The following is a 25,173-nucleotide window of genomic DNA, read 5'->3' on the forward strand; positions in this document are numbered from 1 at the left end:
CTTCACTAAGCAATAGGCTGTGTCCGAAATCACATACTTCCATACTATACAGTACGCTAAAAACAGTATGCGAGCTGAGTAGTAAGTCTAAATTCATAGAATTTGAAAAACAGTATGTGAGAAGTACCCGGATGACCTACTACTTCCGGCGAGATTCTGAAATGCGCATCAGATTGATGCTACACTATCCCATGATGCACTGTGAGAAATTCATGAATGGGAGTGAAGCAACTGAAGTGATCATGAAAAAATGGCAGATGTAGTTCATCCGAGTTCTATTCATACTGCTCACATTCATACTGTATAAAACGTACTTATCTAATGGCTGAGTAGTACATTTAAATTTAAATGCAGTACCTACTGAGTATTAGGCAATTTCAGACGCAACCATAGCCATAGCACAGCGGCGTCCGTCACATTTTTGGGTCTCCTTGAAACAATCCCTTGTGTTTCGTTCTTTTTGTTTTGTGAGAAAATGTAGCGCGTTTTATTAATGTTTGTGTTGTGGGAAAATGCAGCACTGTTTTTAATGTGTATGCATGTTGAGGATTTGCAGCATGTGTGCTGTCAAACGGATGAAAATCTTTTCTTAGTTCGTTGGTGTTTTTTGTAATTGCATGTTTTCTTTAATTGCAGCACGTTAAGCTCTCTCAACCACCGTAGCAATCCAAAACAGAGACATTTATTAATAATAATAATACATTTATTAAAGTATTTATTCATTTTTGTTAGCTAGTTCAATTTTCCAAGTAAAAGTTCAATATTCATTCTTCTTAACATTAGTCCATTAATGTCAACAGCACAACTTTGTGTTTTAATAACGCAGTAAATTATAACTAGGTGGAATCTGCGGACATTTTTTGCTATTTCTGTGCGGAATTTCGTTAAAAATCTGCAGATTTAGGCGGAATGATTTTAAGAGTACGATCACTAAAACCTTAATATTTATTATATGAAATAAAAAGTAATACCTTTATATATTTTATTTAATGTATACAATGCAAATCTAATTAGATCCACTTTATTTGATAAGCAAAAGCAAGTCTCTCATATAATATCTCTACTAAAAGACAGAAAATGTTACTTTACAAACTTTATTGTAAATATATCATATGAACATTTTCATATTAGTCAATAATATTACTGAAATTAATTTGAAAACTGAACAAAAATGAATTTACACAGGTAAATAAACAGAATCTGAAAATCTCAAAATGCTGTATGAGTATTGCTCATTCTTAGTTTGTGTTAGCAAATATATTAACTAAACTTAACTAATGGAAGCTCATTGTAACATGTGAGCACTATCTTTTAGTTAAACTACACAAAACAGCCACAATCGACCAGCCTCCATTTATTGCCACTTAAAGAAAAGTCTGTAAAAACAGCTTTAAAAAGTGAATTAATCAATTCATTAATTATGCATTGCATTGTGTTAAAGTTGTGTCAGTTAATGTCTGCCAATTCTCTGTCAGGACATTTTTCTACATTTTTTTTTCCTTTCCTTTACAGTGTAAAACAAGCAACGACTTAAATGAATTGAGACAAGCAATTTCCCTTTGGCTAATTTTCAGACTTCTGTCTCAAAGCAGAATGCAAATGCATCTAGAGCGCTTGGGGCTCACACACGCTTTTCTTTTTTCTTTGACTAATGTCTGCAACTTTGTAGTCTTCCTAATTTTTTTCCGCCATTACATACTTCCCTACTCTGTAATGCATTTGCGCAATTAACAATCACTCACTCCTGACCGCTCGCTGGCAGTCCTTTCGCTGCCCTCCATGTTTATTACAACCTCACCATGGCTTTTATTACGATGTAAAACAGCTCTGATATTGACCTTTGATTATTTGCAGATCCTCATTTTGAACTGACTACTCATTAAACACACTGATTCAATTGTAATCAGGCTTGTGGGCATTGGAATTACCCTTTTAAATCGTAAACCCACCATGACAAAGTTAGATGTGCTCTCATTCCCGCTCGCGCTTCCCTAAACGCCATAAGGCAGAATAAAAGAGTCACTTTCTAAGACCAGCTTCCATCCTCATAAAGTCATTAAGACCTGGAAAGAAAGGGACCCTCGAGGTTTTGCCAGGGGTCCTGAGAAGACAGGAAGCTTTAGTGCCCCTCCTTTCGCCCCCTGCCGCACCAACTTCTGTGTGGCTCTAGTGGAGAACAAACCCAGGATGGGGGTTGGATTGTGCCTTCATCCCTGTGCAGCTTTTGTCTGCGGAGCTCTGTGACAAAGATGACCCACTGAGCTACTGGAACTCATGAAAACCGATTACAACCTGCAGCAAAGCTCCACTACACTGCAGCTTAGCATCTTAAAAGAACGTTATCCTGCATCTAAACAAAACTGGGCTGATTTGAATACAGGTTCTCTACTGTGAAGCAACTGCCATGATGGTATTAAAGCAACCGGTTTCACTCGAGCGACCAAATTGAAGAATGTAAAAAAACATAAATAGACTTAACATTAAATGCACTTAATGACAGTACTGTAGTGTTTGGTAAAACTGTTAGCAAAGAAAATGTTTATCTATATAACTTATGCAAAACATTGCATTTTTTAGTTTAATCATAAAAAGTGTTCTCAAAAATGTCTAAATGCATTTTGTCTGAATAAGTTCAAACAGCCTCACAGCTGTGGGTTCACATGGGTTTCCTCTGGATGCTCCGGTTTCCCCCCACAGTCCAAAGACATGCGGTATATGTGAATTGGGAAAACAAAAACTGGTCTAAGTGTATGAGTGTGTGTGTGAATGTGAGATGTTATGGGTGTTTCCTGATCCTGGGTTGCAGCTGGAAGGGCATTCACTATATGCCGGAATAGTTGGCGGTTCATTCCTGATAAATTAGCAACTAAGTGCGTACTCACACTATGCTATATGAACCGTGCCAAAGGTAAACGCGTGTGTGTGTGTGTGTGTGTGTGTGTGTGTGTAAGACAAAGGAAAATGAATGAATAAATGAATGACTGAATGATGTTCAGTAAAATTGCTTGGCATAATCAAAAATTATGCAGTCAATAACGTTGAAATAAGTTTCGAAACATGCTTGGCGTAATAGAAATAGTGCTGTCACTAATGTTAAATAAAAGTGAAAATGCTGGCCTTATTCAGAAATAGTAATGTCAATAATGTCCAGATAAATTTGGTAAAAAAATCCTTGTCATAATCATGAATAGTGTTGTCAATAATGTTGAAATATTTTTTGTAAAACTTTTATTGATAATATTCAAATAAGTTCGGTGAAAATTCTTGTCATAATTATAAAAAGTAATGTCAATAGTGTCCAAATAAGCTTTGAAAAATGCTTAGCATAACAAAAAATAGTGCTGACAATAATGTTAAATAAAAGTGAACATGCTTGTCTTAATCATAAATAGTAATATTAATAATGTCCAAATAATCTTTGTAAAAATCTATGTAATTATGTAATTAATTTGTGTAATCATAATAACAATGAGAATGTCCAAATAATTTGGTCTGCCATCATAAATAGTCAAATAGTTTGGTGAAAATGTTCAACCATAATCATAAAATCGGTTGTCAATCTTTAGATACTTTTGGTGAAAATTCTTGCTATAATCATAAAAAATAATGTCAATAATGTCCAGACTTACTCAAAATGTTTGCCACAATCATAAACAGTGAATTAAATTTGTTGAAAATGATTTTCATAATCATAAATAGTGAAATTAATTTGCTGAAAATGATTGCAATAGTCATAATAAGCGATGAGATTGTCCAAATAATTTTGGTAAAAAATCAAGTGTGTCAAATAATTTGGCAAATATACTCGACCATAATCAAAAAATTAGTTTTCAATAATATTCAGATACTTTTGGTGAAAACTCTTGCCATAATCATTAAAAGCAAACTCAATAATGTCCAAATTTGGTCAAAATGTTTGTCGCAAATCATAAATTATAAATTTAATTTGTTGAAAATGGTTGTCATGATCATAGTGAAATTCATTTGATGGAAATGCTTTCCATAATCATAAATAGTAATGTCAATAGTAATGACAAATTTGTGCTGAACATGCAGTCTGTCTTCTTAAATAGTAGAAGTAATTTGCTAAAAATGCTCCACCATATTAAAAAAAAAAAAAACATGGTTGTCAATAATGTTCAGATACTTTTTTAGTGAAGATTCTTGCCATAATCATTAAAAGTCAATAATGTCCAGTTTTGGCCAAAATGTTAGCCGCAATCATAAACAGTAAATTCGATTTGTTGAAAATGGTTGTCAATCATAAATAGTGAAAATTATTTGTTGAAAATGATTGCCATAATCAAAAAGTGATAAGAATGTTCAAATAATTTTGGCAAAAATACAGTCTGTCATCATAAATAGTAAATTAATATGATAAAAAATGCTCCACCGTAATCTTAAAACAGATTGTTAGTAATGTTTAGATACTTTTGGTGAAAATTCTTGCCATAATCATAAAAAGTCAATAATGTCCAAATAAATTAGGTCAAATGTTTTCCGCAATCATAAACAGAAAATAAATTTGTTGAAAATGGTTGTCAAAAATCATAGTGAAATTAATTTGCTGAAAATGATTGCCATAGTCATAATTAGCGATGAGAATGTCCAAATAATTTTTACAAAAATGCAGTCTGTCTTCATAAATAGTCAAATAATTTAACGAAAATACTCGACCATAGTCAAAAATGGGTTGTCAATAATGTTCATATACTTTTGGTGAAAATTCTTGCCATAATAATAAAAAGTAAACTGAATAATATCCAAATTTGGTCAAAATGTTTGTCGGAAATCATAAATAGTGAATTAAATTTGTTGAAAATGATTGCCGTAATCATAAATAGCAACGAGAATGTGCAAATAGTTTTGCAGAAATACAGTAATGTAGTCATAAATATTAAAATAATTGGCTGAAAATGCTCGACCATAATTATAAATTGGGTTGTCAATAATGTTCAAATACTTTTGGTGAAAATTCTGTAATCAAAAATAGCATCGTCTCCAAACATGTTTGTTGAAAACGCAAGCCGTAATCATAAAGTTAATCACAGATGTTGTAAACATCCAAATTGTTGGTAAAAATGCTTGCCATACCCATACATAGTGGTTTCAATAATGTACAGTAAGTTTTGTTGAAACTGTTTGCCATCATCATAATGAAAAGTGACCAGTAGTATCCATAAAGCCCAAATAAGGTTTCCGTAAGTTCACCAAATAGCAGGAAGAGAGAATGTGGACCACTTTGGCAGCTGAGAAAACACTAGGATTTACGTTTTGGTCCCAGTTAAGAGCATTTCCCTTTCTTCCAGCATAGTACACTGAAACTATTTGTCCTGACCCTTGGGAACAGATGCATAATTGTCATAAGACTTTAGGAGACACACTTCACAGAGGAAAAAAAAGAAGCTCAGGCAAACGATCTCTCTATGGCAATCAGCGAGAGGCTGTAATCCACTCTTCAATTTAACATTTCTCAGCTTATAATCAGTCCTAAATTTAGGCTGTGGCTCAGCACTCTTACACGATATTAACCATGATGTAAGGTCTCCACAAGTTTGATTGCTCTAAGTGCAGATTCATCCTGCAGCTTTTCCTCAGAAAATACCAGGGTGCTTTGGGTTTGCAAGATATGACCGTATAATTTCTATAAATCATTGCGTTTACCTGCAATTTCTGACAGGGCGCGCACAGGATAATTAGCTAAATTGTGTAAATACACCTAAATTAACATTTACAAACGGTGGCAGTGTGGAAGCAAAGAATAAACCAACGGCTCTGTTTCGAGTTTGCATGGTGATCTTCTTGAAAATGAAATGATCTCACTGACTTGCATCTTAATGTTGCTGCCAATAAAGCATCATTGGAACTAATTCCCTGCTGTCTGAAAAGGTGGGTGGTCCTCCAACAAGATGCTACGGATTATGAATATATTTAGAGGGCTGAATTGTGTTTAGATGACTATGGCTTGGTATTAAAAATCAATGCAAGCATCAACAAAATAAAGGAAAAAGCAAATATACTTTTAAAATCAACAGTATTCTGTTGGTCTTTGCTACACGATAAGAACGCACAAGTAAGGTATTATTGGTTTTTGCTAATCTTGAGGGGTATTTCAGAGATCTTTTCTATCAATTGACATTATTTGAAGCTTCAATAGATATATTAATGAATATTAACTTATACAGGGTTGTTTGGTTAAGATGTTAAATGGAAAGTTCTCCCAAAACTGACAAATATGTCATCATTTTATCCCCCTTCACTTGATTGAGTTTCTTCTAAAACAAAACAAGTTATTCGGGAAAATGCTGGAAACCTGTACCCATTGACTTCCATAGTAGAACAAAAAAACAAATACTCTGGAAGTCAGTGGTTACAGGTTTCCTGCATTCTTCAAAATTCCTCCTTTAGCGCTCAACAGGAATAAAGAAACTCGTGAAGCTTTGGAACCACTTGAGAGTGAGCGCAATTTAATTTTTCATCACTCTGATTAAGTGGGAACTTATTTCCGTACATTTGAATTATTTCTCAGTTCTATCCCTGTTGAGTCTTAGAATCTTTTTAACAGCAGTGTGATGTACCAGCTACAATTTAATGGTAAAAAATATTTGAATTATTATAATTTAGCCATTTAAAGTCGTTAAAGCATATGACAAGAAAAAAGATACTGCGACTAGCAACAGCTGGATTACACACATCTGTCAAAAACAAGCATTAGTAAAGATTCCTATATTATTATTATTATTATTATTATTTTCATTAAGTTACGTGTCTCTATTGGGGCATTAATGAAACAGTATCTTGTGAAGAAACTGACCGGTTTAATAGTTATAGTTTAAAAGAAAAAGAAAATTTCTTTAAAAATTTAGCATTATTATCAGGCTCCTGTGTGCAGGTTCAGAAATTTCACTTTTACAGCAAAGGATAAGTCATTTTCATGGTCTATAAAGTGAAATAACTCAACATAAACAAAGGAGGCTGAGAAAAATGTTCATTAGAGGTTTTTGCATTTGAACGCTTTAAATATTTGCATAGAAACTAGTGTTAGATACTAATACTGTAATACTTTTAGAGTGTTTGAATAAAATAAATGCATTCTTTTTGTGTTAACTGTTTGATGCTTGTAGAAAAATCAAGATTAATGTTTGTACAAAAGTTTGTTTTTGAAGAATTTAAGAAACTTAATATAGGTACAACAATGTTAGCATTAAAACACAAGTTTCACTGAATAATTGTAACTTAAAATATTGTGTGGATTATTAGGATACGTAATTTTTTACTTAAAACAGGTTTGACGAACTGAAAACTACAAGTTGATCAAATTAAGTTGATGTTACTTGAAAGTGGCAGTCTATAGAACAAGCTAAAATGAGTTTGAAATACTGAACAGGCTGATGGAAATAGTTGCCTCAATTTTTCAAGTAAAACATACACAATATATTTTTAAAGTGTAGCAAGTAAAAAAACAGTACTGAGTAACATTGGTGTTGAAGAAATAATGTCAAAATTCTCCGTTTTCGGTTTACTCCTTTGAGTGTACTTACTTGGTGTTGGAAGTATTCCAATATATTGATTCTAAAACTGTTGATCGAGTCAGTTTTACCCGACAAGCGAACACGAAGAGACCAAATATATAACTCCAGACAGTCGCATCCATTGCGATGGAGAAACAGTTCAGCAGTCCGAATCTGATTAGAAGTGAGAGCTCCGCAGGCACTAAAACGAGCACAATCCGATGCTGTTAGTCGCTCTCATCTGCAGGATAAAACGTAATCATAAAATAAGAGCTCCTTCGCAACTGGCAATCTATAAAGTCAATTTAACACAACAGCCGGACAACGGGTGATAATCCATGTAAACAGGTTCTTTTGGCATTAATATGTCTCAACACGCATCCTTCATATGTAAACAGTTAAAAAGCGCAGGCTCCGCGGAATGGCAGCGTCGCTCTGAAACTCGGATGTTGAGGTCTAATCTAAAGGCAGGATCAGTGCTTCTCCTGTTCTTCGTCTTTGCATTCAACTCTGCCAGTCTTGGAGTGCCCTCAAGACGTGCTCGGAGACTTCTTAGGACAACCCCAGTGTTGGCTTTAGATCCCGCCCACCTTACTCACGATTGGATGACGGCAAATGATTGACATCTAGTCGAATCGTAACAGGAGTCTGGAAATAGTACGGCTACATTAAACAGACTACTACTACATGAGCACCAAGTTTACCTGAGCAGCAAAGGTCTAAATACAGTGTTTTATTTTAAACAGGAGACAGCATAGTGACACACTAGAGGGCATCCGAGAACTTAATAAACAAATATTAGGCTACAGTATTTTAGCAAATCGTCCCTTCAACAACTGTTAGTAGATCTATAAGGTTTGTATTCTATGGCTGGCCCGTAGCCAGCCTTTTTAAAAGGGTTGGACCTTTTTGCAGATATTCGAAGTCAATATTCTGCGTTTTAGCATTTACAACATTAATTTGTGCTGGATTAGTTTGTCGGATGGTTATCATCACACTTTTTTATGCTACAAAAATACTTTCTACAAGTGTTTATCATACTATTTATTTTGCTTACAAAACTTTTATTTACAAGATGTTACAATTTCATAAATGTAATCAGATTAGAATTTCAGAAATATGAAAAAAAATATTTATTTTTAAATGCTAATTTATTATCTTCAATCATAAAAAAATAAAACATGTTTTAAATTAAAAACTGCAACCTAAATATAGTCAAATAACAAACTGGCCAGCTCATTTCCTCTGTCAGAACTTGTCCATTTAAATAATATAAGCCTTCTTTTATTGGTTATTCTTCTTACAGCCTTATGATATTGGTTATTTTCACAATTTATGATGGCATACTGTCAAAAATGGAACAAATGAGCTCATATAGGGGCAAAGTCTTTCAAATGCCGGCTATGGGCCTGACAGTGTTTTTTTTTTTTTTTTTAATAACTAATTTAAGATGTTCAATAACGTTCCATTTACCTCCCTTTAAGAAAGAATAACCAAATGTTTGTTTAGTAAAAGTATAGTAACCATGAAAATTTATTATACCTTTTGTATAACCAGAGATTGACTAAAAATGCTGTGTTAAAAATAGGGTTATCATAAAAATGAGTTATTGCAGTTAAATCTGGGGCTTTACTATGCACCACTAACTTTATTCATAGTTTAGCCATGGTGTTTTGTATGAAAATATTAATAAATACGACAAAAACGGTTACTACAACAAAGCCATGGTTCGTTTTCGCAAACCATAATAATAAAGCAAACTTTTACGTTGATAATACAGTAGGAAAAGTTGCGATCTATTGCTAATATTTAGCCTGTAGTTAACTTTAATACTTTCCATTTCTGAAAGCATTGTTAATATCTTTGCTCGCTGTGATTTACACGAGCGCTAATTACAAATCAGAATTGCACTTAAACACTGTAAATAATCACGCGAATATGGTGGCGTGCGTTTGAAATGAATTAACTAATATTTTCTTTAATCTAAACCTGTATTAAAGCTTGTACTAAAGGCATTTCACACGAGCTTAATCCGCTTAGTCGTGTAAACCTCAAAAAGTCTTAATAATCTGTATTACTCATACGAGTGCGAGCCATTCCGTCATCCGTTTGATGCAGAGGGAAAAAAAAGCAAAAATAAAAGCCTGACATGAATATTTCGGGGAAGAAATCAATGAACCATTTGTTAGAACAACTTTTGTTTATTGTGCTTTGCGTGTTTGAACAGGAATCAATGGGGAAAACTAACAGGTAAGGGATAATTGAATGTCGAGGTGTAAAGGTGTGATGCGTTTGCACTTTCATCGTCTGGTCTGCGAAATCAATTGTGTATTGGTCAAAACAAGGGGTGTCAAACAAACTATTAATTAGGTTGAAGATTGAAAGAATTAGGTGATGGTGACATCCAAAAATCAAAATGTTAACACGCTTAGTTATTGTCGGTCACATGTCTTGCAGACTTCAGCTTTTGCTTGTCAGTTTTTGTGCCATTCATCGTCTCTAATTTCTATTTGTTTTAATACTTGAGCTTAATCAAACTAAAATTTGGTTTGTGTCAGGAAAAACACATTTTTCATTAATAATTAATTCCAATTTAATTTGGGTTTATCCAATCATGCAAACATATTTAATATTAAATATGCAAGCAAGTATCAGAAACAGGACACATTCATGGATTTATTGGAGATTCTTGACATATCCTTGATAACTGGGTCAAATATTTAACCACAAACACAAACTCCGGCCAATCAGCAATCTTTCACTCAATCGCCTCTATAAAAGCATTTCATCACTAACATAGAACGCAGCTCATTGACATGCAACAACCAGGTACCCTTTCTTACAGCATCTCTTTACCTCTCGAGTCTACATTACTTGAAAGTATGTATGAGTGTATTAAAGTGAAGGTAAAAATGGTAAAAGGAGGTTACTGTTGTTTTATGATGCTTCTTGCTCGGACTGGTTACCTTTAAATCAGATCTGTGCTAATCAAAATAGAGGGATGGACTTCAAGTTCAAGCTGTTTCCCTGCCAAATTCATTCTACTTCCATTATACTATGAATAAACTATTAAAAAAAATAAAAGTACTTCAAATTTTCGGTAAGGAAAATCAGTTGTGGTCTTAAATTAGTGAAACTGGAATTCATATTGTACACTTGGATGAAAGAACAGGCCAGGCCAGCTCTTTTTCACTCTACTCGTGTCGTGCACCAAACGTGGTTGCAGACGCTACATGGAGGACAAGTGGAGGTTATCTATACAAGAGTCAGCAATACAAAACAGACAGTTAAAACCTGGGAGAAAAAAACTTAAGGGTATTTGACAAAATGATTGTTCCCATTGTTCTGAGAATTTGAAATACCACATGAGACCTACGGAGAACTTATCGCCTCACACGGAGAGTGGTCTGGAGAAAGTCTGGAGAAATCCTGGCCACGTTGTTTTTGTCACTCAGAAGCCTTTAAAGAAAAAGAAAGTTTAGGCCTTGACTTCCCTTTCCCCAAAATCATCTTCTGTTCTTCTTTCTGCTGTTTCTGTCGCTCTTGCTCCAGCTTCATACGCTCCTCGTGTATTTTTCTTTGCTCTTCAACTATTCGTAGCTGGTCCTCTGCCTGTAAGACAGTGAAAAAAAGAGGAGTTTGTTAGTGTGGTAATCTAGAGGTACCGAAACCCAGTGTTGATACCTTTGCAAATAGAATGTACCCAATTATAATGCAGATTTCTGTGCGAATGAAATCAGAGGTCTGGGAAGTAGAAGATTGGAAACAAATCTTAATTAAAAAAAATAAATAGGCTACAAGCAGGGCACGACAGAATATGTGGACTTCTTTTTTGGGGGGGGAGGGATTATAGATTTAATCTGGATTTATGTGGAATGATTTTGAGAACATAGGAGCTGAAAACTTTAAAAGAAACAAAATACATCTTAGCTTTTATTTAAGGTATTACAATGTAAAGACAACCCTAAAGTAGGTCTCTCATACTGTATAATACTTCCACTAAAATAAAGAAAAACCCTACCTTAGCAAGGTATTATAATTATTTTAGTCAAAGAACATCTTTAGAAATGACAATTTCTTTATTTATTCCTTTTCTTTAGGAAGAAAATACATTTCATTTAACTCATGCTAAATATTGCAAACAAAAACTACAACCTACAACATTTCAACAAAACTGTATATATTTATATGATTTTTTTGCTATTTTTTAAAATTGTATTTAATATTTTTCATATAAATTAGAACATATAAATTTGGTCTACTAATTTTTGAACTATTAATATAAGTTATTTTGTTGGATTAGCTCCAGATTCGGCTTTAGTTCTGATTAATGTATATGCACAATTATAATATTGTAAAGCATCCAATAGAAAATATTAATTTAAATGAGAGATTGGTGGGGTGTGTACCTATATATGCTGAGCACTATATATATATATATATATATATATATATATATATACACACACACACTCAACAATCTGTTAAAATTAGCACATTTTTGCTGTTTTGGGCTTAAAACTATTCAGTCCTAATACATATTACAAATATTGCACTGTGTTCTCTATTTATTTCCTTTTTGACCAGTAATGTAAAAGCAAACAAAAATATATCTAAGGTCTCCAACAAATAATTTTACATCCATCCACAGTCTCTGAAATGGTTCTTTCAAGGATATGGTCTATCTAAACCCCACTTTTGTAAAATACTACACTGCTCTGATTGGTCTGAAAAGGTTAGGTTTGTTGTGACTGGTCCACCAATTACAGCATGTCGCCAATTACCATTTCTCAATTTCAGCAATGGCATCGGGTCGGTTTTACCAATATCACCTAAAGCCCAAGCCTTTATTCTATGCAAGAGCATTTAAGATGAAATTGCTTTAATAGCACAAAAGTGTGTTCTCATGTGAATGTCAATACCCCTAACAAGCAGACAGTTATGTACAGTAACTGTTTATAAAGCTTACAAGCATTGCAATGTTTTGGAATGCTAACAATTTTGCAGCAGAACAAATTAATACAAAAACCAAGACAATTTACGCAAGAATTCTCACAGGACATTGTCATAATATATTAAGAAATGCGTTTATAATCACTACTCCCACGCTTTGATTAAAAGCTTCAAGCTGTTCTCTGTGATGTTTAATATAACGTACATGAGCGTTTTACTTACAGTTCGTTTCATTTTGAATCTTGCATCATCTGTGATGTGTAGGACATTCATGACAAACCGAATTTTGTGAAAGCTGTCTAGAAGCGACCGCATCTGTCGGCTCACTTTCACATGTTGACAGGACAATCTTGACCTTTATAGCTCTGAATTGAGAAGATCTCCTATATAACGTCTGATTTGTAAGATTCATCAGGACCAGAAGTAAACACTGTTCTTCTTTTGGTTTAAAGTGCAATTGAGAAGGAAAAACTCCACAAAATAAAACATACTGGAAGTAGTCCATACAGTGCAGAGGCCATTCATTCTATATGAGAAGACTGTAAGATGCCAATGGAGTGCTAATTAAAAAGGCTTCAAGGTGCTTAAAACTTTTACAGTACTACTCACTTCATACAGGAATTCTTAAATCACATCCATGACACTAATTTGTGCTCAGTGCAGAGTAGATTATATGTAATCTGGATTACGTAGCCAGATTAACAAAAATAAATCTATACTTGTAATTAGATTATATTACATTTTAAAATAGATTTAATCAGATTAACTTTTTTGTGGAATAAATGATTACAAATTATATAATCGTGTAATATTGCAGATTTTTTGTTAAAATATCCACAATATTGAATGGTCCTTTAAAAGGATATGGAAAATTAACTCAATTCATTTCATGTCATGGTTTTATCTTATTTAACTTAAAAAAATTACATATACATACACAGAAACACATATATAATATATACAAACACTACACACTGTAAATGTCTATATATATATATATATATATATATATATATATATATATATATATATATATATATATATATATATATATATATATATATATATATATATATATATATATATATATATATATATATATATATATATATATATATATATAATATAAATAAATATATAATATACTTTAAATGTAATAGAAGTATTATTATTTGCTAGTGGTTTTGATTATATTTGCTGCCATTTATCATTTTACAACTAAATTATTATCAAAAAATAAAATTAATTGTAATTGGAAAAATTTAATTAATGATTCAGTGGCCTATTTTTTTAATTATAAATTGCACTTATTTTATTATTAGATGTATAAACATGAATAAAGGAAGAAAAAATGTAGGATTAGGGGCAAATACATTTTAATGGTTGCTTGTCACCACCTACTGGGGATCTTTTGAATTAACAACTTACTCTTTTACTCCATTTTTGTATCACTATGGCAGACATTGGTGTTTAAATCTGAATTATAAACTTACACAGTTCAGTACAACACATCTGTGAACATGTCAAGGGTTTAATAAATATTTAGCAATAAGACAGTGTGGGTTTCTGAATCCAGTTTTTAATCAAATAAAGCAATGTGTTTAAATTCATTTTTCTATTAGTATTTAATTAAAACCTATAGATTTTTTAGCAACTCATGAACAGCTCCAAAATTTGTAGCGTGCAAAAATTTTCACTTATACTCACCAAGGCTAAAATTACAATGTAAAAAAAAAATGCATAATGCAAATAAAAAAAAAAAAGTAGTCAAATATAAAATACGATTTTCTATTTTACAGGGTTCATCCACATTTTTACTACAAACTTCCATGACTTTTCCAGGACTTGAATCAATTTTCATGACCTATTGTTTCATGTAATGTCTATGTATAGATGGCAAATCATAAGAAAAACAATGCACGTATAAATTTATTACAGCATATCATAAAATCTCTTTAGTTTCAATAATTTTTATCTATATAAAATAGATGACGCTTACACAGTAAAACTACTTCTATTGTAAAGCAGAGATTACACTGCACTTTTTGCTCCTTGGCCTTTATTCATAGGCATGCAAATGCAGCAGTCCAGAAACGCAAGCAAATTTCACTGCATTTGAAAGATCAAGCTTTGTGAATTCTTATCACGTGATTGCATTAGACCAATAGAAGATCATTTAAAATAAGAAATTTAAAATATGGAGCAATCGCTCACTATTATTAATGTCTAATCATATTGTTTAAAACCACCCCTTTTCACAGCGCCATACGACAGAATTCCGCAAGCACAAGCTGTAGTGTGACCGCAGCTCAAGTCGCTTAGGACAAAAAACGTCTGCTAAATGTCAATGTAAATGTAATTTTTATGATTTTTCCAAAATCTTGTGGGTTTTTCTGTTCCAAAAAAATGTCCAGGCCTGGAAAATGCCACGTCAAAGTTCCATGACTTTTCCAGGTTTTCCATGACTGTATGAACCCTGATTGTAAATAAAATTCAATCCAGTCACACCAAAGCAGAATTTCCAGCATCATTTTTAAGTTTCACATTCAGAAATCTTTCTATTATGATGATTTGGCACTTCATGTTATTGTGATTCTTAATAGTTTTGTGAAAATGATAACTTTTTTTTTAGGTGGTCAGTGTTTCCGCTAGGATTTTTTCTAGCTGTGGCGGCAGGTCTTTTTTTCACACAAATCTACCTGTAGCGTTATTTCAATGACAAATGTCGCGAGCGCATTATTAGAAGTCGAGATTGCATTATGTAATACAGGGCTGATAGTGGAAAAAATTCCTGAGCCTGAACTTTTTTTCCTTGCCCCTGAGGTGAGTAGGTGTGGGGGTACTATGTATGCAACGCACTTTTAACACATAACTTGTGGGCCCCTGGGCCCAAATATATTAACAGCCTATGTATAACCCTGATCATCATTATTGTCAAGTGGCTCTTTTTAGACATGCCAGTAATGTCAGTGACACATGCCAGTGTCAGTGATCTTGTGACATTTGCCAGTAGGTGTCAGTATAAGCACGTTATAAGCACATTAATCTTATAAGTCTCTTTGCTTTAATATTTAAAAATCATTAGGCAAATGACACCTGTTATCTTTCATGCATAAATGTTACGAGTTTTCAACATGCATTTTATTATAACTTTTTAAAGGATATTATTTAAAATACCTTAAAATGAAAATAAGTTAAACAATAAAATAAATGAATGAATTAAAAACATAGAGAAGTCCATATTGTAGGGAACAAAGGAACTGCCAGGATGCAATAATATACAGTACAACAGATAAGTGTAACCCCTCCCATACATAAGCATGCCACAATAAATTTGACTGACATGTACTGTCAAATGACTATATTACGTACGGAAGTATGACTACGAATACATCAAATAAATGCGTTTAAATTAAAACATCGTGGAGTAGCTCAGCAAATAAACTAACTTGCGACGCGATAAATTAGGTTAAAAGTCGCGTAATGATTAAATATAGTTTTGCTCGTGTTAATTAATGTCATAAGCTTCGCCGGGTGTCGATGTCACTGCAGTGACATGCAGCGCGACACTCTGAGTGACACAGGTCACTACACATGCCATTAGCGAGTGACACATGACAGTGGAAAACCTGACGTGCCACCGGAAGTGTCACTACACTCAGTGGCATGTGCCAGTGTCATCTGTACGTCAGATGTCGTGTCACTCCATGTTAAAACTGCTACTGTGAATCCGCGTTCAAGCGCACACAATAAGCTAAAACTCGCCCCAAGCACCGGCAAAAACAAATAACAATGAATGTGTCGAGGAAAGAGTAAGGACATATCTTAATTATTTATTAATAAACTTATTCTGAGTCAGTGTCGCAAAGATCCTGACTGGCAATCTCCTCTTGGACTCGCCTTTAGAAATTCATCTTTACGGATTACATGAAGGAGTTTTTTTGTTTTCGATTTGTTTTATTTCGTCAAGCAATAATTTAAAGCTTTCTATAAATATATTTATTATGTCTGTGAGGCATATACATTTTGCTTCATTTTGTTAAGCGCTCCTGTTCAAAAACCAGACGACAGAAAGCGCATAATTTTGGTTTTCTTTATTTTATAAAAACGCTGTAACGTTTTTTAATGTATTACTCGTACTTTGTGAGCAAAAATGACGGATAACTTTAAATTGCTCCCACTGAAAAAATGCAAGTTATTGCTCTGGTGCCTCGATGTCCAGCAAGCTTTTTATAAGCAAACTATGCGCCTAATAGCACACATTCTTTAACGTTTAAGCTACCATTGTTTTATACTTGAACTGTTTTATATCTTTTATTTTAGGCAAGTCGTGATGATCTGAGAAGGCAAACTGATCAAACAGACAATGATGGTCTTCCGCTGGGCGCTGTTCGTTAAAAAAAACAACTTATTTTTAAAATGCTCCAAACGTTTTTCTAAATAAGCTGAATAAAAAAACGAAACTAAATATAAACACTTTGACATTAGGCTACATACAAAACTGAACTATTTCATAGCTGAAACACTATTGTTTAAGGAGAAGGGGGAAATATATTTTTGTCCCGTCTATTAATTGCTTCACCGTTATTTCGAGAATAAACCCAGCGTAAATATGCAGATGTCATTCCCAAAACATATCAGCGTATATGTGCCGAAAACGAAAGTTTCATACAAATTCTGAATGGATTATAGCCTGGAAAGTGCAAAGCACGCTCCTCTTATTATCACTAAAAAGCGTCACTAATCTTAGTTCATAGAGATCTCACAAAGATCCGTTATAATTTATAAAGCTCTCTAAATTACACAATTAATCTTTTATTTACATGGCGTCTACACTCAAAAGATGATTCACGAGCACACAAAATGGCACTTAATAAAACCAATCCGGCGCTTTCAGCAGTGAGTGAATTCTGTGAATCTAGAGAAATGACAGATCAATATCCGTGAACCTGATTTTTTTCCCCCGCAGCCACAGTACGCCGGAAATCCGGCGTGGTGCCGGAACGCTATCACCCCTGGTAATAGTCTACAGCATGCAGATCTCTTTGCTTGCGTGCCAATTTCCTCTGCTCGTGCACAAAACTTCTTGCATGCCTCCTAAAATATAAGCCGCTTCAAGAGCATGCAGATCTTGTGCTCCTCTCAAATAATTGCTGCTGAAATGTGATTTAGTGCGTTTATGTAACGAGTATGTCTCCAGCATTTATTAGATTTGCTAGGAATATTTATGAATGTCTCCCTAATAAACCTACAGATCGATATTCATGCGTCGTGAAACGGCTATACATCGTGTTTGCTAGCCCCACGCATCACGCGCCTGTCAGCCAGTCAGCACGTCACCTTAAAGGGTTAAACAAATGACACACAGCACTACTACGTTTACAGAGAAGTTTGCGCTGTTACAATTCACTTAATCTTTAATACATTTTGGTGCGATCATTACCCGCTATATTAAAAATAAAATGTTTTGAATGAGAAGCTATAATGTATCCGTGGAGGGATGAATTTTGGCGTGATGCCGCGCCATGGAAGAATGAATGTAGCGGAAACCATGGTGTTGATTTTCCAAATAATAGCATTTACATGAAATATACATTGATTTCTTAATCTATACATTTTCACAGCCTCTTTAAATCATTCTACTAAGTAATAAATCTACTTTAACATCTTTAAAATGTATTGCTTCAACTATAATCTTTCTTTGGTTCAAACGAAAAATCTCACATGAATTTTACCAGTGATCATTTTCTCATTCTCTAGCACTACTCACAAATCTGACACCATTTGATCCTACTTTAAACAACACATACCAGTTTAGCTTGAGCGTCGGCTATCTTGCGATTGTTGTCCACCAGGATCTTCTCCAGTTCTTCGCGTTTGGATTTCTCTTCCTCCTGCAAACGCAAAACGCTTCAATGAAGTTGCAGTAACCGAAATACTAATCATCAACATGAGAAAACACATAAATGATAAAGAAGATACAATCAGCTCACCAGAAATGGGTAAACCTACAGTACACTTGTCCTTCACTCACCAATAAAATTCCTAGAGAAGTCAGTGTCAAATTGGGTATATGTTCTTGTTTTTTGTTGTTGTTTTATTGTGCAGTGTACCACCAATCAGCAATGGAGGGTCTTTAAAGCTACTGACCTGTGTTCTCGGTACTTCTCTACTTACATCTCACTCTCAGAAAAAAGGCCACACAGTGAAGTGCCGTCTGAGCAGCAGTCAGCTCAAATATAGGAGTATAGGAGGAACACAAGCGTGAACAACTTTCATCACTTATATTTAGAAGCAACTGAGACGAATAGTGAAGTTCAGGCGGATAGAAACAAAGACTTGTGGAACTCATGAGCTGTTTGTTAAAGAAAGCTGTCAAGGGTGAAAGATTCAATTTAGGGATACAATAGACAGTATATCTAATACAATATAAAGAGCAGGGCCTAAAATGAACACCATAAAAGCACCAAATATTCGTTTAAATTGTCATTAATTGTCAGTAATTGAATCAATTCAAACAATGATTGTGATATTATCGATATACAAATGATCAAACTGTTGTTGTTATACAAGTATGTAATCTGATACACTGTGTTTCACTGTAATGTTTTCACCACATTAAGTGTCTCTGAGCGGTTTGGATCACATTAAATGGAGAACCTCTTTCTTGCAGGTACTTTTGAGTCACTTACAACGAGTGTTGGAGAAAATTACTTGGAAAGTAATGCTTACAATATTGAGTTACTCCACAAAAAAAGTAACTAGTTTCGTAAATTTCTTTTTATGGAAAGTAATGCTTTACATTGCTTTTGAGTTGCTTTTTCTCAGGCTTGACCTCTTGCAGAACTTTTCCCTCTTAAATAAAGAAGCTCTGCATTCAACAACACACTTTATAACCTTCATTTACTTTTTTAAAATCACATAAAGTAATAAAAATTTATGATATTATCTTCTGAGAACTTCCAGACCCCAGAGCTACACAGACATAAATAAATAAATAAATAAATAAATAAATATATATATATATATATATATATATATATATATATATATATATATATATATATATATATATATATACATATATATATATATATATATATATATATACATATATATATATATATATACATATATATATATATATACATATATATATATATATACATATATATATATATATATATATACATATATATATATATATATATATATATATATATATATATATATTATTGAAGTTTAACACAGTGTTTTTGCTACATTTGCACTTTTTTTTTTAGTCAAGTAAAATCCCTGTCCACTGTCCATCCCTGTTTCATCAATGCATTTAAATTAATAAAAATACTTGCAGTATCTATCTTTGTTTCTGTCTTTTTCCAGGGAAGCACATTCTCTTATTGAGTGCATGATTCAATGTGATAACATCAATTTAAAGTTGCCGATTTATTTTTTAAAACCTAATTAATTAAACTAAAAACAAACTCACATTAAAAAACTCTAAATACTTTTTTTTTAAAGTGATGCATTATTTTACTCATTACTTAGAAAAGTAATATTAATATTGCTCTAATATTACTATTGCTCATAAAATGCATTTGAAAAAGCTGTAAATTGTACAAATAGTGACTAAAAATTACAACAAATGCAATAAAATCATTAAAAAAAAGTTTTTCATTTTAATTTTAACTTTATTTTAATAGAACAAGTAGTTCCTTTAAAAATAATAATATAAACATAATAAGAATAATTGTAACAATAATTAACAATATTAATTATTATAATGATATTTAATAACTTAAAATTTGTTGGCTTGATGAATCTTTTCAGTGAAAATGTAGGTTTATGAGCCATAAAGAAATTCTAAAAAAAAAAAAAAAAAAAAAAAAAGATATATATATATATATAATTTATTTTTATTATTGTGCATATACACCTACAGCATCATATGGGAACAAAATGTTAATTTTAGGCCCAGTTTAAAATTTAAAAATTATAGTAAAATAAAATCAGTTTCATGTTGAAAATGTCCTGTTTTACAACACGATTTCATGCAATGCATAAATTTAGAGTTTCCACTTGAACCACATATTTATAATGTTGAATACTTTCATGTTTGTGGTGTGAAACAGGAACAATTTTAACAAAACTCCAGCAAGACTGACCAATCGGATCACAACCAATAATTATGCATGTTTGCTGCCTTTTCACATTACCTCCCGAGCTTTCTGAGCTGCGAGCTCTGCGTGTCTCTGTCTCTCGAGCTCCTCCAGCAACTGCTTCTCCATGATGCGCTTGGCCTCCTCCACCCGTCGCAACACTTCTCTTTCAATCTCATCCTTTCGCTTTTCAAGTTCCTCCTCCACACGTTTGGCTACAAGTTCCTCAACACGCCGCGCTGTCTCCTCCTCAATCAGCCGCTCCTCGATCTCCTGCTGTCGACTAAGAATTAACACAGAGCTTTCACTCAGCATGCTATCAGAAACTGCCCACAGGATGGATCGCTTGTGTATAATTTTAGGGTATGTTCACACTTGGCAGTTTACATTTGATTAAAACAACTGCTCTGTTTGTATGGTTAATTTGAATAAGTATACACACTAATAACTGAATCCCAGTGCACAAAAAAAATCACATACTATCTTACAAGATTAAATCACATTTTTAATTATGCAAATTCTAATGCTTACCTTACAATGAACTTTATTGTATTTTATATACAGGCTTAATACACATTTTTACTTCTATAATTCGATGATTTTTTCAAGATTTTCAAGTAAATTTTCATGACCTAATGTTTCATGCAATGCCTTTATATATGTGGCAAAAGAAAAACAATGTGTGTTCAAATTTATTACAGCATATCGGAAAACACACAACAATCTATTTAGTTTAAATTTATATTTCACATATTTAATCGCTTTTCAGCTTAGTCTCTTTATTAATCTGGGGTCGCAAAAGTCGAATGAACCGCCAACTTATCCAGCATATGTTTTGCACAGCGGATGCCTTTCCAGCTGCAACCCATCACAGGGAAACATCCATACACATTCACTTACACAAAAACAAAACGGTCAGTTTATCTTACCAATGCACCCATAGCACATATCTTTGGACCGTGAGGGAAAACGAGCAACCAGAGGAAACCCACGCGAATATGGGGAGAACATGCAAAGTCCACACAGAAAAGCCAACTGACCCAGCCGAGGCTCGAACCAGCAACTTTCTTGTTGTGAGGCAATTATTCTACCCACTGCACTATATTCAAGTATACAGATATCTTTTTTACATTCATTTTCAAAAACTTTGTGGGGTTTGTTTTTTCATTTTTTCCAAAACTTTTCCAGGCCAGGAAAATGCCATGTCAAAATACCATGACTTGTCCAGGTTTCCCATGACTGTATGAGCCCTGTATATAGTTCTACAATCATAAATGCAAATAATTATATTGCAAACACATTTTTTTTGTATTTACATAAAATTATTAAAAAATATTTACTTTCAATTTCACATTCACTTATTAAAAAATAACTACTTGAAACAAAAATGAAGAAAGCAGAAGGAAATTATTTATTTGAATGGTTAAGCCTGACATGTTTACTCCTTCAAATCTTATACCGGTCCATGCCTATTTGACACGTGGACTGAAAATAGAGCCTCGTAAATATCCCTGTACTAAAATTCGTACATTAAAGGGACAATTCTCCCAAATTGTTATACTTATACATTATTCACTCCCAGTCAACAAAATAAAGATATTTTGGAAAAATCTAAAAAACACAGACATTTAAAGTAGGGTAAAACACTGAGGTTGGTTTTATATTCCCACACTCATAACTAATATAATTTCAAAAAAGTATTCTCTGCAAATGTTAAATAGAGAAATCATATTAGTAGCCAATGACTATCAAATTACAACCCTGTTTAAATAGTGCTAATGCTGACTTTATGTCATCCTTACACGCCATTTAGACCGAATATTCACAGTACAGTTATAGGGGCCACAAGTTGTCACTGTTCAGAATTTAACGAATGTCTGAATATAAAACCAAATTTACCTCAATTAAAAAACAAATACAATGGAAGCCAATGTTTAGTTTTACATCTTTCTTCAAAGTATCTTCTATTGTGTCCAACAGAAGTAAGAAACTCACAAAGGATTTGAAACGAGTGAAGGAGTAAATGATGACTGAATTTAGATCTTTGAGTGAACTATCTGACATGGATCGAAGAACAATTGATTAAGGTAAAGTTGGTTTTATATTCACACATTCATTCAGTGACAACTTTTAACATGCTCATATATTGTGTACTGTACTTTGAATATTTGGTCTGAAACCACATGCGTGTTCGACTTAAAAACATTAACACTATTGACTATGAACAATGTTACTTTGATAGCCATTAGCTGCTAATATGATTTCACTACTTGGAATTTGCAAAGCATACTTTTCTGAAATTATATTAAGGAAAACGTCCAAATGTTTGAATATGAAACGATTTTTACCCCAATGTGAAATGGTACTTAAACAGTAACTTTTAAAGGCTGTAAGACTGAGGTGTTGTTTACTGTACATTGGTAACAGATTTATTTGATGAGAGAGCAGGTCGGCTACTCACATTCTCCTCTGTCTTTCCATCTCGACTTTCTTCTCTTCCTCTTCTTTCTTCTGCTTTTCATCCACAGCGCTCCTCTTGCTCAGCGCCCTGCCGAAAATGTCGATCCTCTCTGGCGGAGATGCGGCTCTCTCTCGGTCCCGCCGAGACGTGGCCGTGTTTGATCTGGACCGGGAGCGCGACTCTCTCCTGCGGTTCCTTTTGGACTCTCGCGACTTGGAGCGCCTCTTCCTCTCCCTGTCCCGGGATCTCGATCGAGATCTGCTTCGCTTTTTGCTGTGCTTACTGGTTTTGGAGTGCTTGGAGCGGGAAGAGCTGCGGCTCCTCGAGCGACCCATTTCAGACGCCGGTTGAGTTGCAGAAGCCAGGAGACTGAACACCACTAAAGCATCGGACTGACGAACACACACACCTGCTAGACCTTCACGCTAACCCCAAATCGCACATTTAAGGAATCAGCGCAGACTGCATGACAATAATCTCGAAGGCGGAACTCTTATTTGGAAGTAAATGGTTTAATAACAATGGTATTTTATCTGCAGCATACAATTTATCTTGTATAGTTAAAAAGCAAGATGGAGGATGGCTGATCTCAGATCCCAGCATGCAATTCCTTGTTTTTCTTTTGTTGTGAGGATCGAGGCTTGGCCACATAGACGATTGCCATCATGTGGCGTGGAGAGCAAACGAGTGAATTGTTTGGAGTTCATTCAATGAACCGATTTGCAACCGAGTCATCACTCTTATTTCACTCTTGCATAACAAAGCTCTAATTTGAAAATGAAATGTAGCCACATTTTATCATTTTTGTAAATTAGCCTTTAATGTTTTTAGATTATTTTAAAATCTCATTAAAGTAACTGGTCATTAGCTAAAATGTACAAAAACATTTATGATGGATTTCTTATATTGTTCCCCTACATAATGTTAACGTTTACTATTAAATAGAATTAAAATGTGTCATATCATACAAAAATAACTTCATGTATTTTGAATATATATTCCCGAAAATGCACAAATCAAAAATCTGGAGCAAGTTGGCATCAATAGCCTAGTGGTTATAAGTGCGGCGACATATAGCACCATGGTGCTCATGGCAACCCTAGTTCGATTCCCAGCTTAAGGTCCTTTGCCAACCCTTCCCCTCTCTCTGCTCGAAATACTTTCCTGTCTGTAACCTCCACTGTCTTATATCAAATAAAGGTGAAAAACCTTTTTTTGGAGCAACCGCTTTTCCTGGGCTGGGTTGCAGGGGCAGCAGTTTTAGGAGAGAAACCCACACTTTCCTCTCCCCAGACAGCTCCTTCGGGGGGATCCCGAGGCGTTCCCAGGTCAGTCGAAATAGTCCCTCCAGCGTGTGCTGGGTCTTCCACGAGGCCTCTTCCCGGTGGGACATGCCTGGGACACTTCCCTAGGTAGGCGTCCAGGAGGCATCCGAAACAGATGCCCGAGCCACCTCAGCAGACTTCTCCCGATGTGGAGGAACAGTGGCTCTTCTCCGAGCTCCTCCTGGATGTCAGAGCTCCTGACCCTATCCATAAGATTGCACCATGCCACCCTTCGAAAGAAACTCATTTCGGCCACTTGTATCGAAGATCTTGTCCTTTTAGTCATGACCCAAAACTCATGGCCATAGGTGTCGTAGGAATGTATTGATCCGTAAATCGAGAGCCTTGCCTTCCGGCTCAGCTCCTTTAACACAACAGTCAGATGCAACGACCGCATTACTGCTGCTGCTATACCAGTCCGCCTGTCAATCTCACGTTCCATCCTTCCCTCACTCGTAAACAAAACCCCGAGATTCTTGAACTCATCCGCCTGGGGTAAGAACTTTCCTCCAACCTGGAGATGGCAAAGCACCTTTTTCCGGTGGAGCTCCATGGCCTCGGACTTGGAGATGCTGATTCTCATCCCAGCCGTGTCACACTCGGTAGCAAACCAATAATTACTGTTTCAAAGCAGCTTTACAAAAGGTGATGTCTATATGTACATATTTAATGAAGTGTATGAAATTAAGTGCAACATTGAAAAGCTTAGTCTTTGTCAATATTATATAAAACCACCACGACACCTGCTGGTAAAAAACATCTAC

At 34.2% G+C, this 25,173-nt stretch overlaps 2 protein-coding genes and 1 long non-coding RNA gene across 5 annotated transcripts in view; 1 reads left to right on the top strand and 2 right to left on the bottom strand.

The window, feature by feature from the left end:
• efnb2b (ephrin-B2b) overlaps window positions 1-8,017 on the bottom strand; it is a 28,198-nt gene extending 20,181 nt beyond the window's left edge. For 2 of the 3 annotated variants that reach the window (XR_015475503.2, XR_015475502.2), the window contains exon 1: window positions 7,542-8,017. Coding sequence is in view for 1 of the 3 variants with exons in the window: in NM_131808.1 (NP_571883.1) it covers window positions 7,542-7,654 (113 nt within the window). In the remaining 2 variants the exon portion in view is untranslated. 3 annotated transcript variants of the gene reach the window in all.
• LOC147846676 (uncharacterized) lies at window positions 1,084-8,037 on the top strand. The gene is made up of 3 exons (XR_015476189.1): window positions 1,084-3,656; window positions 3,700-4,154; window positions 4,232-8,037. It is a non-coding gene; the product is annotated as an uncharacterized LOC147846676 (long non-coding RNA).
• A 2,137-nt stretch (window positions 8,038-10,174) lies between these two features.
• Window positions 10,175-23,687, bottom strand: arglu1b (arginine and glutamate rich 1b). The gene is given in 4 exon segments (NM_200162.1): window positions 10,175-11,123; window positions 18,275-18,358; window positions 20,681-20,906; window positions 23,085-23,687. Coding segments are annotated over 4 exon segments (810 nt in total). The 5' UTR covers window positions 23,420-23,687; the 3' UTR covers window positions 10,175-10,958.
• Window positions 23,688-25,173: the final 1,486 nt, after the last annotated feature.

The sequence above is a fragment of the Danio rerio genome, chromosome 1 (assembly GCF_052040795.2).
Source record: "Danio rerio strain M-AB ecotype USA chromosome 1, GRCz13ab, whole genome shotgun sequence".
In the NCBI taxonomy this organism is placed as follows: domain Eukaryota; kingdom Metazoa; phylum Chordata; class Actinopteri; order Cypriniformes; family Danionidae; genus Danio; species Danio rerio.